General features: G+C 41.7%; 1 protein-coding gene across 4 annotated transcripts in view; it reads right to left on the bottom strand.

Moving 5' to 3' along the window:
• Positions 1-3,312: 3,312 nt before the first annotated feature.
• Positions 3,313-16,557, bottom strand: part of LOC143126036 (two pore channel protein 2-like) — a 227,563-nt gene continuing 214,318 nt past the window's right edge. For 3 of the 4 annotated variants that reach the window (XM_076287963.1, XM_076287962.1, XM_076287965.1), the window contains one exon: positions 3,313-6,582. In XM_076287963.1, coding sequence (XP_076144078.1) covers positions 6,504-6,582 — 79 coding nt within the window. In that variant the 3' untranslated portion in view covers positions 3,313-6,503. Of the gene's footprint in view, positions 6,583-6,611; positions 7,368-16,557 lie in introns of those variants that run through there. The other variant, XM_076287964.1, reaches the window with a different exon arrangement.

Here is a 16,557-nt window from a genome sequence, read left to right as displayed (position 1 = left end):
GTCCGTTGCACAAAAGCAGATATAAGACATCCGGGATAAGTTACTGAGCTGCGCTCAATGAATCCAAAACAAGAGCGTACAGGCTTAATTGGTTGCACAAAGACCAAGCCAGGATGAGCAGACACGGATTCATCAAGCCAGGTGAAACCTATCCTGGATAAGTGCGCGCTCACGGCTCCCTCAAATAGACCCCGCCACCGATCACAGATTTACTGATTCACCATGGCAACTAGCGGCTTCATTGCTTCTTCTACGGTGTGAAGTAGGTAGCGATAGCCTTTTCACAACAGCAACAAACAGCAACACCTCTGTTTAGGAGAATATTGCAACTAGTTCCGCGACCACCACGTGCGAAATGGTTAGGCACTCCCGTGATGTCACATTGTCGCATGACAGGTCGGGAATGGCGAGTATGTAAAAGTTAATTAATGATCACAAACGTTTAAATAATGACAATGGGTCTAGGTATATGTGATAACAATGTGTAGTGGGCAGTGGAATAATTATTGGTTTCCGTTTGTGGTGACTGCTGACTGAGATAAGGGATGAGATTAAATAGATCCTGGAACTTAGCCTGGTCTGGAGCAGGCTAGCTCCAAAGAATAAATCGCCATGGTAACTTATACCATAACATATCCTGCTGCCCCCTATCCCGCTTTTGTGCAACTGGATCACGGATAAATTGAGCCAGGATAACCAAGATATCCCGGCTTAATCCCTTATCCTAGTTTTGTGCAATAGACCCCTGTTTAGTTCAAAAGCTCATTTGCCACGGCAAGGCACAGATCAGGAGTGAGATGACGAGACAAGACAAGAGACAATGTTAGTATTTTTTTCTTTTTGTTGTTTTTGTTGATGTTTTTTTGTTTTTTTTTCTTAGCTGACAAAGACACACACATCACAAGGACATGAACACACAAAAAGGAACACATAGTGTATGTCCTAAATGATCAGGGAAATAGATAGCAAATCAACAGTGTAAATCATTACTAATAAATGGCTGACATTTTTTTTTTATGTAGCAGGCCTTTTGCTGTAGAGATAATGACTCCCTATCCATACAGGGCCGGCATTCCCATCATCTTGTGATAGACTATGCATGACCTAATGGCTCCCCTGCCCCGTGTCACCACCTCCACCGTGCGAGCAGCATGGTCAGATCTCGGACTAGGCCTACTGTCATTCTCATTGCGACTCCCCACACTGCCTTTACGTTCCCCCTTACTGTCCTATGAGCACTTCGACCTCGTCTAACATACCCAGTGGCATTAGACAAAGGCTCCACCACGTTACTGTTGCCGCGATTGCGGAGAGGCACACGGTCAGAAGACAGAAGCTAGCGCTAATTACCTCCAGCCTCGTTCGCCACACCACTAACACCCTGCTAACTTCCCAATGAACACTCCGAACCCGTGAAACATTATTCCCACCACTGACATTGGGCTGTTTGTGCTTGGTGTAAGCTAAACTCTCACTTTGTCCAGCTGCATCATTGCAAGGCAGGGACGCATCTGAAGCCTCACTAAACGAATCACCGTAATTTTCTGAAGGCAGATATTCCCCTTTAGAATCAGGGTCCGCGAATAGAAGACCCAACACTTCATTTCGGGTAAACTTTTTTGATGCCATTAGACGATAATCTAATGCAAATACTCGCTGACGTTGACAATATCGCTCTGATAAAGTGGCTCACACGCAAACTAGCTCCGGTATTGCACGCACTGATTCAATGCACTGTAGCTCAAAAGTTTTGTTTAAAGCATGACCTTTTTCGGACTCGGGGATGACGTATGACATGTCTGCCATCTAGTGGAGTGGAGGTCGAACGAAATATGACACCCTATTTGACTAAATCGGCCGTTTTATTCAGTACCGCATCTTGTCGAGGAAACTCGACAGTGGCGCCTAGAGGGTTAAAACTGTTTGATGGCAGAACAATCCCTGAGGGTAATTGTTGCGTCATGGTATAGAACTTTTTTCAAAAACGTTTTAATCACATATTTGTGATCGTACTCCCAGGGGCCCAGCTGCATCTGATCACATATTTGTGACTGTACTCCTCAACAGGTTAAGCTATGTTAAGCTTTTTCACGTTAAGCCCCCTTCTTTCACAAGCAGTGCAGCTTTCTGAAGCTAATGTCACAACAAATACCACCAATATTGCTGTGTGGCAATAAAAGTATCCAGGGTTTGCGCAAGTAGCCTAAATTTATAAATAAATTAATAAAATCCTTAACGTGAAAAAGCTTAACGTAGCTTAATGTCTCAAAACGGTCGTTTTACTTCCCGTATGCACTCAATATAAAGAAAGTTTAACGTGTCCCAAAAACAGCTATCAATTAATCACCAAACGTCTTATAAACAAGTCTTGCCAGGAGCAACACCTTGCAAAAAAAGATAAAAATAGGCCTAGGCCTAATAATGGTTGGAATGGAAAGATGCAAGATATGTTTTAAAGGGACACCAGGCAACGTTTTCGTGTTAATTACTCATCTTCGTAAGTCGGTATATGGTTAAATGACTCGTTACAGGGCGAATGAAGACTCTCTCGCCCGCCCCTACTGCCTGTAGGAAGAATATCCCGCTTGCAAGTTCAGTGTATCCTACCCGCTGACCGAAGCAGGCAGGCTAACGAAACGGGCCGGCGAAGAAGCAACGAAAATCCAGAAGACGCAAAGAAAAGGAAAAGAGCTTCAGACCGAGCGAGGGGGAGTTTCGTAGAGAAAAAGCATCAGGCTTGCTTGGTGTCCCTTTAAAAACAAATGCTCCTGTTACCCTGCAGAAGTTTCAAAGTAGCCTATACCCAGCCTAAGCCTACTTCAGAACACCTCATCGACTGTCTGTAGTAGGCTACAACTTTGATTAAATAAAAAGATTTCTAAAGAAAAACGTCGCATCATTACTCCTGCCTGGATTCGAACTCAAGACTGCCTGAAAGAACAGATCTGTTATGGAAACATGTGCATTAACCCACTCGACCGTCAGACAACACTAGCTGCATTGAGGTAGCTAGCTAGCTGCATTGGGTAGGATTGTACACTGGTTGCTGTGGCACAGCCTTGAGTGACCAAATTCATTTTCCTTTGTCAGATTAATGCTATTATTTTGCTAACATTACTGTTAAGGAGATGCTGTAGGCAAAGTCTATATTTTAACCTTGTTAGTGTAGTAAAAAAAAAATCTGAACTATTCACAAGGTTTCTGGGCAGCATATTTATGTTCTGTTTTGATACTTTTACTTGGATTTTGCCTTTCCTTCAAAAATTGGGTTCTCGACATCAAAATAATTTAAAACATCACAAGAAGAGATAATTTGCAAAAAACAAATATTTAATGTATATTCCAGGTAATATCAGTCAAACTGAATTTTGTTGGTTTAAATTAAAGGTGCTCTAAGCGATGCTGGGTAACGTCACTTCTGTTGACTTTCAAACAAAACAGAGAGCTAGCTTGCTACTTCCTCCCCCTCCCTCCCGTACTGCCCCTGTGCAATTGAAACTCTCCTAAACGCGCATCTCATCTGTCATTTGCTGGAACAGTTTGTTATGTTCTTATGGGCTAGCAGTGGTGGGTAGTAATGCGTTACAAGTAACGCAAATGAGTAAAAAAGTACTTTTTTCGGGTAACGAATACTTTCCACATTCCTTTTTTACGGCTGTAATTTTACTCTTACTCGAGTAAATATTTGAACTAGAATTGTACTCTTTACTCAATTACATTTCCCATTGGGCCTTCATTAAAATGAGTATTTCGATAGAAGTAGGCTACACATATCGTTGACTGGAATACAAGCATACACGTTAGCAACGTGCCCTCCCTAGGTTGCAACATTGTTGCGATTACACAGCAGAGAAGACGAGTCGGCCATTGGTACTGAGGACTAGAAACGCCATGGATGCAGAGATGAACGTTAGTAGCCTACTACCAAAAGCAGCCCCCACTCCCATGGTCAACGTCTGGCCACATCTGCAACACTGTTCCGTCCCATGCGAAGGAAGGGAGACAACCGTATAATGAAAGGAATGTGTCAGCCTAAGCATAACAATATCAGCCTTCAAAATGTTGAGGTAAATTGCATTGTTTTCTATCAGTGGTTCTCATAGTGCTACTTAGCGAGCTAGTCCTAGCTGTATTCGACTGAAACAAAGGCTATTTCTTGACATAACTCAGGGGTCTCCAAAATCGGTGCCCAATGAGTCGCCTGCAGATCACGCTCTAAAACATCCTCCATTGTGTATTTTTAAATAGATATTTAATTGTAGACCATACATCTGTAATATTGGCTATATTAGCTTGTTCATCTGGTGTAGCCAATGCAAGCATATCTCTGCAAAAGTTCTGTGGCTATTCCGTGTCCGTACGGTTCGTGCATGATTGTTCAAGGACTGTAAAACAATTGCTTTAGGTCACGGGCCCTTTCTCCTCCGTAGCCTACTGGTGTAGCAATAGCGTTGAAAATCTTGTGGCATGCATACCAATAGGACTGTCAGATCATGGAGAGATTTCAGATGCGCAATAAGGCGTCTTCATATGTTAGTCTGGTGTTGGTGATTGCTATTGAAATGTTACAACCGAATTGTTCACTGAAATCAGAACTTAAACAACCTCTGAATTATGAATGGTGGGCATGCTATTTGTAATCTACATTATTAATTGCATTAAAGATGGCTTTTTTCGTTTAAAAAATTAGATCGGATTCCTCATGGAAACTTTGAATTGAACTAACTGAACAAAAACGGTCAGTGTTGCATATTGATATTGATGTATTGAAGAATCAGATAAAAATACAGTTGCTTAATATATAAAGGCTCATAGGCCTACATAATATTGATAACTTCAATGTAAAAATCACATAGGTCTATTATTTAGGAGGATCACCCTCGCAAAAAAGAAGTGAGGGTCTGTTTGTCTCAAATGAGTAGCCCTATGATTTTGGATCCTTCAGGTAGCCCTCAATCCCAAAAAGGTTGGAGACCCTGCATGGTATAACTAGTAGAATGTATGCTTCAGGAAGGGTTGACAACTGATTATATGCAGCAATTATTGTATGGGATTTTGTAGATTGCTTAACCAAAATGTAATAGTTGGTAACTTGTTCCAGCTATCATCTCCCTCTACCATTCTTCTCCTCTCTCTCTCTCTCTCTCTCTCTCTCTCTCTCTCTCTCTCTCTCCCTCCTTTGGTAGTTGTGTTTCAATTTGATTCCTTCAAATGCGCCACTGACTATCAAAATACAGATGCGCTGTTTGAAGTTGCAGTGCTTGCTTCTAAAGGGAATGACAGGTGTCATTTTGATTGGTTTAAGCACCAGGTGCCTGGTTTTTGCACCAGGCGCCTGACGTTAGATAAAAAAACCACCCCGAGTGTGGACTGGACAAACCCCTAAATGTATTTAAGCTATCCGCAAGTGACCATGTGTTTTAGAACACCAAAATAGGGCCTGTTATGTCATTTTCACTGATCCAAGCACATCAATACAAAAATGAAAAGTAACTTGTAATTTGAGTAGTTTCATAAAGAAGTACTTTTTTACTTTTACTCGAGTAGGTTTGTCCAATTGGAATATTTACTTTTACTCAAGTAGATTTTGAAGGAAGTAAATATACTTGTACTTGAGTATAGATTTTCAGTACTCTACCCACCACTGTGGGCTAGGTTTGCCCAGATTGTTTTTGTTGCCGTTTTTGGAGTCTGGGCTGTCCACAGAGATCGCGTTTTTTTACAGTGTATTCAGGACACAGACAGCTAGCGGTTGGTTAGGTGATGTTTGCAGTAAGTGACATAAAATGTTTTAGCCTAAAAAACGTGTGGCATCGCTTAGAGCACCTTTAAGTACAAATAAATCTAATAAAAAAACTTCAGTTTGATTGATATTACTTAAAATTCATAATTAAACAATTATTTATGAAATTACATTTAAATGGCACATATTTTGCAAATATCAGGTATCATTGGCCCTTTCTTTTTTATTTAAATAAGCTGTGTACATCACCTGCAACATTTTCAAGTTTCTCCAATGGTCTACTCTCTCTGCTGAAGTAACAATAGTTCCATGATATCAGTAAAGCAAAATAATAATGCATAATGAAAAAAATATGCATTTGGTTATATAAAATGCAATTCAGTTTATTTGGTACATAAACGTTGATTTTTGAAATAAATGTATGACACCCTCAGCAAAACAAAAGACATTTAAAAATTTGTTTAAAACTTTCTAAAGAGTAAATATATATATCATGTCAATTCATATCACCAGACTCATAAGATTTATAAGGGTCTACACAAAGCACCCATTAATACAAATGCCCCAATGTCACACAAATAACTCAAACTGTTTTGTATCAGACTATTGGGTTGTGGGTTCTGTTATCTGACATGCATATCCATTATCCAGATTCAGATTTTGCACTGGCACCTCTACCCTGAGTAGCTCCACAAAGCTAATTGATAGGGACCAGTTGAAATAACTTCAGAATGCCAATCTCAATGAATAGTATGTTATATCACAAAGTAAGATGTAAATGAGGGTGCTGCTGAAGCGTGGCCATCAGCTGGTTCTCTGTGGGTTCCTGGACATGCTCTCTGTGGGATTGAGGAGAGACAAAATACTTCACATTTAATCCACAACACATATTTATTTAAATACACAACCATGCAAAATGCATACTACACATTCAGCACCCTGTACAATTATTGGCATGGTAAAGTTGAGTAAAAAGAGGTATAAAAATCAGGCTTTGGTGATTTATCTTAGGACGCACTCACACTATGCCATCCATACCATGCCCAATTACGTTTGACCCCTAAAGTCCAGTTCATTTGACTAGTGTGTTCGCTCCTTACTGTACTCGTCCCGCTTGAAGAGGTGGACTCGGTTCATTTGGGCTCGGTACGCATCTAGTAAGTGAATTATGACGTAATAAACATAACTGCTTTGTTAACTGCTCACATGCAAGGTTGCATGGTAATAAAAGACTCTAAAGTGCTTCGTCTCAACTGTGCTCTGGCACAGATTGATAAGTGCAGTGTGAGTGCAGGTCAGTGGGGGAGAGGAGAAGAAGGACAATCGTGCTCTGGCACAGTACAAGTGAACCATATGTAAGATTTCCTCCTTTGAATTCCTTCCTGAAATTCCTTTGAGTGATATGATGCACAATCGTGTACCAAATGGTGTGTTCTTATTGTTCCTGCTCTGGAATTCAGACAACCTGGGGGCAGGAAGAAATCGAGGTGTGAGAAACACTAAAATCGGTATGGGGGAAAGCCTCTGATAACTATCTCATTCAATGTGTTATCTAATTATCATACAGAACCTTCAGGATGGACTTTCCAGGTGACTTTACAGGTCCACTCTACAAGATCGGTGCCTGGAAGTACATCCCACATGCTTTTTATTGGAATAAGGATTGAAGCTGCATTTATACCTAAAGACTGCAACGATTATGGCAGAAGTTTGATTTTGTGTTCAGTAAAACATTGTTTGTGTTGATTTTGACATTTGTTTTGGATCACTGACCACTGCCCACCTTGCCAAAAACCTCAATTTTCATTTTATCTATCCGTGGAGCATGATTCCAGGCAAAGTCTTAATAGTATTTAGCACAGTGTTTCTTAACTGGTGTGTCGGGACCGTGCTGGGTGTGTTTATCCAACAATGGACAGAAACCCCAGTTTGGTGTGCAGTGAATTGCTGGCACATGAGAGCATGAAACCATCAAAACTAAAACACCACATGGAAACAAAGCACCCTACTGTCAAAGACAAACCTGCTGAGTACTTTGAAAGGCGACACAGGAGTTTATAACATGTTGATGAAATGTACCTAACATCAACATGTTCCAAACAAGCACAGGCACTTTGTATGTTTTACCACATTGCTAAAATGCGCGGTAACACTTTATTTTAAGTGGTCCTTGTTCCGGTCTTTCTACATAATGTACAGTGTAACAACCTATGTAACAATATGTTATATCACATATTTACTTATACTTATACATACTTATACATACTTATACATACTTATGTTGTCCATACATAATGTATTTGTGTGTACGTATAGATCATCAGTACACATGTTATAAGAAGTGCTTGATACAATGCTTTGCCAAAGTTTCCTCGGTAACACTTTATTTTAATGTGTCGCTGTTACAGTGTACCAACCTAATTAGGTACAGTGGTACAACCTGTGTAACAACATGTACTATTGGTACTATCATTGTACTTGCATGTTGTATTTGTGGGTACCTACATATAGTTGTTACATTGTGATACTGAGTGCTTTTACAAAACTTTGCCAATTTGCCTAAATTTTCAGAGGCAAAGAGCTGACCTGAGACCTGCTGGATAGGGTAAATCTGGTCATGATAGATTTGATATACAAACCATTCTTAGCTCCAGTCAAGGCCTTATTGTCTTCAATGTACATGTAACAGCTGTGCTGCTACAACCTTGTTACTCTTTGATACAGTGGAATAAACCAATTAAGTGTACCAGTTAATTACTTACATGTACATATGACATGTATGTTGTGTATTCGATGTCTTAGAACAGGTCTACTAATTCACTACATAGTACATATATCAACTGTGTTGGTACACACTTATTGCTCGTTGATACAGTGGCATAAACCCATTAAAATGAAGTGTTCTGTTAAGTACTTACAATTACATATTACATGCATCATGTATGTTGTGTCATTGGTGTCTTGGAACATGTCTGCCATTACCCTACGTAGCACATGTATCAACTGTGTTGGTACACACTTATTACATGACTTATTATTTCATGAAGTAACACAGTTGGTCTGTTTATGCCTACCTGTAGTAGCACATTTCAAGACTTGAGAATGAGGACATACATGTAATATGGATGTATACTTATCTGGTACACTTTATTTTAATGGATTTGTTCCACTGTATCAAAGAGTAATAAATGTGTACCAACACAGTTGATACATGTACTACAGTATGTAGGGTAATGGCAGACATGTACCAAGACACCAATGACACAACACAATATGTACTGTACATGTAAGTACTTAACTGGTACACTTCATTTTAATGGGTTTGTGCCACTGTATCAAAGAGTAATACATGTGTACCAACACAGTTGATACATGTGCTACGTAGGGTAATGGCAGACATGTTCCAAGACACCAATGACACAACATACATGTAAGTAATTAACTGGTACACTTAATAGGTTTATTCCACTGTATCAAAGAGTAACAAGGTTGTAGCAGCACAGCTGTTACATGTACACTGAAGACAATGAGGCCTTGACTGGAGCTAAGAATGGTTTGTATATCAAATCTATCATGACCAGATTTACCCCATCCAGCAGGTCTCAGGTCAGCTCTCTGCCTCTGATGAAAATTTAGGCAAATTGTCAAAGTTTTGTAAAAGCACTCAGTATTACAATGTAACAACTATATGTAGGTACCCACAAATACATAATGCAAGTACAATGATAGTACCTGATAGTACATGTTGTTACACAGGTTGTACCACTGTACCTAATTAGGTAGGTACACTGTAACAGCGACACTTTAAAATAAAGTGTTACCGTTTCCTCTCTCTTTGGATAAGGAAAAGAAGTAACACTTTAAAGTTAGTGTGTCAAAAGTCCCAAACTTCATCCCATAGCCACTTTTTTCCTTCCCAAAAGAGAGAGGCCACAGGCCACTGACTCTATTATTGTGTTACATGCTCCAAATGTAAAGCACTGCATGAAAGGTGCTATACAAATAAAGCTTATTATTATAATAATAATAATAATTGGGGGCCTAGCAGCGAAGCTGCGAAGGCACCCATTGTTTTACTAGTTTTTCCTATTATTGGGGGCCAAGCAGCGAAGCTGCGAAGGCACCCATTGAGTTACTAGCTTTTCCTATTATTATTATTACACATCTGCCATTGGAGTCTATGGCAGCCCATAGAACGCGTGGCTAAAAAGTGCAGATTTTTTGGCAGAAAGTTTCGGGACACTCCACTGACCATTCACACTCATTTACAGACCTCTAAACCCAGCCATCTAGCGCCACCAAGAGGTCAAAATCTGGCCGAAAATTGAACCGCTGGGTCTAAAGTTATGAAATTTGGCACACTGATTCAGCACTGTCCCATGATCACTCTTACCAATTTACAGAACTCTATGCCCAACACTGTAGCGCCACCAATGGGTCGAACCTGGATTGCATGGGGTCATCCCTATGTTCCCCGGGTCCTATGTTCCCCGCTGCTTCCAAGTAGACTGCAGCCGCACGGCAAGGCGCGGGTTGTTGTTGCTGCTCCGTGCCCACACTTTGTTTGTGATGAGGGAAGGAGAGGGGGCGCCGCGAACTGAAGTTCTTTGCACAGAGGCGCAGTGCGGAGCCCAGTGCGATATAGTCACGTTTAATTGATTTAATTGAGACACTTAAGTGTTGTATGTAACAGTAGCTGGTGTCAGTGGCAATCAGCCTAATAACACAGCCCCACCTGTTTTCCTATGATATTAGGATTGGCTCACTGTCTTGCTGCAACGGCCTGCTGTGTTTAAATCAGCGTTTCTCAAACTGTGGGTCACGGAGACATGCCAGGTGGGGCGCGAACTGACGTGAAAAACAGGAGTTTTTTTTATTTCTTTTTTTATCTGTAGCCTGGGCCCAGGTAGCACCCGATGCGCAATGGACGCACTGTGTTATTCACAGGGAAGCGCTCGTGTCAAGGCAGCTTAGTTAGTCCCGACCTACATGAGATTTTGAACGTTGTTGTGAGAGTGGTGAATTCCATCAAAACCCGGCCCTTAAAAGTGCGTCTATTCTCCACACTTTGCGAAGAGATGATAGCTGACCAAAAGGCTGTACTGTTTCACAGCGAGGCAAGGTGGCTTTCCCGAGGTAAAGTGCTGTCGCGCGTGTGGGGCTCAAGAATGCCCCCTCAAAGTGGGGAATGAAAGAAAGTTTGAGAACCACTGATCTAGTTTGTTAACTACCACAGTCATGAGTTGGGTCGCGATAGTCTGTCATTTTTAAAAAGTGGGTCCCCAGAAAAAAAGTTTGAGAAACACTGGTTTAAATCTAGCCGAGTCTGCATGGCTTCAGTCCCAAGCTTGTCATTGTCTTTGCACTTGGCATGTCATTGTTGATTCTTACTGTATACAAGAGGTGAAGGAGGTGATCTAAAATAGCCTTTGGTTGAGCTGTCGGAAGAATGGGATTAATTTTAATGGAACAAAGAAATATCAAACTATACTGGGCTGTAGACCCAAAGGGACATTTTTGGATTATTGACGAGTCAGACCAAAGGGGCTTCGGAGCAACGCGCAGTCCCCCCTGCAGCGTGCCAGCGAACGGAAAAATGAACAAAACAAACCAATTAAATATCAACTTAAAAAGGCATGTAGTTGTAGCGCGTTTCTTCTGTGAGAGGTGCAGCTCGTGTGTGTTGCTGTCCTCAATTTAGTGCTGAAGCGGACAATGCGAAGTTACCTAGAATGTTAACTTTGAACTCGTTATATTCAGTTAAGAAGCACTACACAAGTAAAACCATTGTAGGCCTATGTTATAAAAAATGTTCTTCATCTATTCTTTTACTCCGCTATACTCAATGTGGAAGTTAGGAAAATCGCCCTTCTGGCTTGTGTCAATATTGCACCGTGCGCGTATGTGTAGGTCTACCTGGTGTGCTACGGCAAGCAACATTGACAGAAAAATACACTTTGCTACCGTTTGTGCAGGAAATGTGCACTCGCAAGCATATCCCATGCAATTTCCGTGGTCAGATACAAGGCGGGGAACATAGGACCCTTTTCTACAAAAAGGGTCCTATGTTCCCCGGTCCCATACAAATAGCGGGGAACATAGGACCCGGGGAACATAGGTACGCTCCCAATTGCATTCACGCATGTGACCATTGAATGGTGCGTCCGATTTTCACAAATCAGGCACTGTTGGAATCCCTGGACTGACCTAAGTTCAATGACTCCTATTACGTCACTTTCCGCCATATTGGACCTCCGCCATATTGAATTTAGTCCAAATTCTACGAAAAGTTTCAGCGATTACAAATTTCATCCGATTTTCACAGAACTTGGCGGAGATGATCTTCTGCCCGAGCCGCACAAAGGATACTTGTCAGATTTTTCAATTTCATTTTTGTTTGCCCGTGACAGCCAATCACATATGGTGATGAAGCCGCCAAACAGGAAGTGGACTAACATCTCTGTGACGCTTTGAGTTAACATAACAAAACTCGATACCATTAGTCAGGACACTGTCCCAATCACTCACAGCATTTTTTAATGCATATACATTGAACACTCTAGCGCCACCACCAGTTCAATGCTGGACATGCGTTCATGCGCGTGATCCTTGACTCTATTGTCTGATTTCACAATTGAGGTAGCGTCTATGTCCTTGGACCGAGTTCATCGACTACGAAAAGTTTCAGCGGTTACAAATTTCATCCGAATTTCACAGAACTTGGCGGAGATGATCTTCAGACCGAGCCGCACAAACGATACTTGTCAGATTTTTTTATTTCAAGTTTATTTGCCCGTGACAGCCAATCACACATGGCGACGATGCCGCCTAACAGGAAGTGGGCTGACATCTCGGCTACGCTTTAATGTATGAAGTCCAAACTTGGTACAGGGACTTGGTATCTGATTGTGAGGACGCACTACGAAATTGGCATCATGTGGCCTCTATAGGGGGTGCTGTAATACAGGAAGTGAGCTTGTATCTCAGCAACGCTTCGGTGTAAAAAGTCCAAACTTGGTATAAGGACCTGTTACCTGATTATGATGACGCACTAGGAAATTGGAATCATTTGGCCTCTATAGGGGGCGCTGCAATACAGGAAGTGAGCTCCTATCTTAGCAACGCTTTTATTTATGAAGTCCAAACTTGGTACAGGGACTTGGTACCTCATTGTGAGGACACAGTAGGAAATTGGCATCATTTGGCCTCTATAGGGGGCGCTGTAATACAAGAAGTGGGTTCATATCTCAGCAACGCTTCGTTGTATGAAGTCCAAACTTGGTACAGGGACATATTAGATGATTGTGAGGACATGCAAGGAAAGTGATCTCATTTGACCTCTAGGGGTGCAGTAATAAAGAAAGTGAGCTCACATCGCAGCAACACTTTGGTATATGAAGTCCAAACTTGGTAGAGGGACATGGTAGCTGATTGTGAGAATACACAAGGACATTGGTGTAATTTGGCCTCTTGCTGTGAGTGCTTGCGCATGCCATGGCAACGCCATTGCTGCTCTAGCGCACTGCTAGGCCCCCGCATTGCTGCTTGCAGCTATATTTATAAGAGTGCATGAAAATGCAATCTACTGTTATCCGATTTCTTATTACAGTGCATGAAAATGCACTGTACTGTTCTTCCTAGGCATTTTATTCTTATTATAGTGCATGAAAATGCACTATACTGTTCTTCCTAGGATTCTTATTACAGTGCATGAAAATGCACTGTACTGTTCTTCCTAGGCTTCTTCTTCTTCTTATTACAGTGCATGAAAATGCACTGCACTGTTCTTCCTAGGCTTCTTCTTCTTCTTCTTCTTCTAACGCATTTAATGCAGCTTCAACCGTTTAACGTAGAAACTTTATTCAAACTATGTTACGTAGGTCTTACTTAGGACACCCGGGCAATGTATTTTTCAACTTTGTAACTTTTATACTTTTTAAACTATTAATTAAAAACTATCAAAATTTCCCCATTGACTTAACATGGGCTGATGACATCACAATAGAGCCGTTAAGCAATTAGAATCCTATGGCAGGTGTTCGGGCCACCTGCATCAACTGCCAGTCTCAGGCTTTAAGCATACAAACTGGCCCTATTAAGACTACACATCCTGTTCAACTGCTTCCTCTGTTTCAAAATAAAAGTCCTCACTACAATATTTCACTGTTAAACAATTTAAGCCTTTAAACCAGCGGTCCCCAACCACCGGGCCGCAGGACATTCCTAACCGGGCCGTAGCCTACGACACGAGTTTTAAAAAAAAATGCATGCAAACTAAACTAAATTTAATTCGCAATAATGTCACGTTTTTACATGGCATAGGCCTATATGCAGTTGTTTGATTGCACGCATGTTTGCATTTTGCAAGGTCTATTTTCTTACGTCTGTCTGTCCCGCCTTCAACACTTTTACATACAGTATTGCCTTCAGCGCTGCGCAGCCTCAGGTCAGCTCACTTCACTTGATCAGTTCTTGGCGAACGGTATTGTCACACGAAGTTAGCTAAACTGCTAGAATGAGCAACAAAAAACAAGCATCTTGTCGCCGTTAGCTGCACATTTTAGTGATGAGGACTGGGTGTCAAAACTCGTTACCTGTGTGACATATTCGGGTTGCTTAATGACCTCAACCTGTCACTCCAGGGGAGAATGACGACTGTCTTTAAACTGGCAGATAAAGTCGCTGCATTTAAAGCCAAGCTTGATTTGTGGGGACGACGAGTGGACCGGGGTGTACTTGATATGTTCCAAACAGTAGTGGGGGTTTTGGGAGAGAGGCAGGGCCCTTTCTCTCGCAGCTGGTGCGCGATCACCTTGTTGCGCTTTCAAATGAGTTTGAGCGTTAATTCCCATCCTCCAAAGATCCACAGCAAACCAATGAGTGGGTCCGCAACCCATTTGTCAATATCCCGAATAGTCCTAACTTGTCAGCGCAGGAGGAAGAGCAGTTGATCGAAATTGCAAATGACGGTGGTCTTAAGAGTGTGTATAAAGAAACCTCTCTGGCGGGTTTTTGGATCAAAACCAAAGCAGAATATCCCGAGATAGCCGTAAAAGCGCTGAAAACGTTTCCCACCACGTATCTATGCGAGGCCGGGTTTTCGGCAATGACTGCAACTAAGACCAAATTCGACTGGACATTTTAAACACACTGAGGGTGTCAATGTCTTCCATCACCCCCAGATGGAAGCTTTTTGTTGCAGGGAAACAAGCAGGGCTCCCACTGATTATATTCGTAATGCACGTTTAGTTCCCATGTTTTGTTCCCATATTTTGTTAAGCATGTTCACACTTATAGATGTAGCTTAAACCAGCGGTCCCCAACCACCGGGCCGCGGCCTGGTACCGGGCCGCAGGACATTCCTAACCGGGCCGTAGCCTACGACACGAGTTTTTAAAAAAAATGCATGCAAACTAAACATGCATGCACGTGTTCAGGCCACCTGCCTCAACTGCCAGTCTCAGGCTTTAAAGGAACACGCCACCCAATGTCAGTAGTAATATATGTTCTTACCTTAACTTTCACGAGTTGAGTCATACCTCTCCCGTGTCCGTACGTGCACTCAAACGCTCTGGTGCGCGGCTGGACTGTGTTAGCATGTTGCTATGCTAGCGGGCTTTGACGGCAACTAAGCGTAGAAGTAATCAAAAACATCCACGTTTTACCGACTTAAATACAGTTGCACGAGTAGTTGATAGAAATGCTACGGCCACGCAACGTGAAACATGGCGATTTTCCAAGCGAATAAACCGGAGAACTACAATGTGTGGCGCAATAGCACTTGGGAGTACTTCGACCTAGCGTAGTAGTATTGTTAACACCTAATTGTAGATCCTATCCACCACAGAGTTTAGAATCCATGCTGGATCGACCCTCAGCCTCTCCCTCCCCTCTGAGCGAGAGAGAGGCACACACACTAGAGATGCGCTGATGGGCTATTATTTCAAACATAACTGCATAGCAAAACTTATCATCCATCAGCCATCCATCAACACCAAAGTTTTTTGACCAATTTTCGAAACGGAACCCGCCGACCATCCGCTGGTTGTTTTAATGTAGGCTATATGGGTGATACAGCGCTGCTGACGTGAGGCTAGAAAGCCCTTGCCTGTTCTAGGAAGACTGATCCAATGCAGCAAATATATTAAAAGGCTAAAGTCGTACATTGGCTATGTTGTAGCCTATCCCCAGAATATCAGCAGCAAACTCAGTCTCTGTCTCGCAAAACAGTCTCCAAATAAAACGCACATCGGCCTGTTGCCTATACTGCCAGCTTGTGAAAATATATCGTCCAAAATGCTTGATTGCATTGCATTCTCCACATTTTTAGCTACATTTTCATGTATCACATCAGCATTTTTGTTCAGTGAATCTTTTGTAAATAGTTTATACTTTTTAAACTATTAATTAAAAACTGTTCAAAATTTCCCCATAGACTTAACATGGGCTGATGACATCACAATAGAGCCGTTAAGCAATTAGAATCCTATGGCAGGTGTTCGGGCCACCTGCATCAACTGCCGGTCTCAGGCTTTAAGCATACAAACTGGCCCTATTAAGACTACACATCCTGTTCAACTGCTTCCTCTGCCAAAAACTGTTTCAAAATAAAAGTCCTCACAACAATATTTTACTGTTAAACAATTTAACCCTTTAAACTACTGAACTTTTTAACTGTTCAGCCATTGTAACTGTTACTTGTCATCAACTATGACTCCTACCTACTGTAGCTAGTTAGCATGGTTAACATAGTTAGCATGCTAGCATGTTAGCATGCTAGCATGTTAGCATGCTAGTTAGCATTTTTAGCAAAA

The sequence above is a fragment of the Alosa pseudoharengus genome, unplaced genomic scaffold, assembly GCF_046254945.1.
Source record: "Alosa pseudoharengus isolate Yale_2024_CS ecotype anadromous, Long Island Sound unplaced genomic scaffold, YU_APseudo_1.1 YU_APseudo_1.1_scf_16, whole genome shotgun sequence".
NCBI classification, from domain to species: Eukaryota; Metazoa; Chordata; class Actinopteri; order Clupeiformes; family Clupeidae; genus Alosa; species Alosa pseudoharengus.
This window is presented reverse-complemented; position numbering and strand designations above follow the sequence as displayed.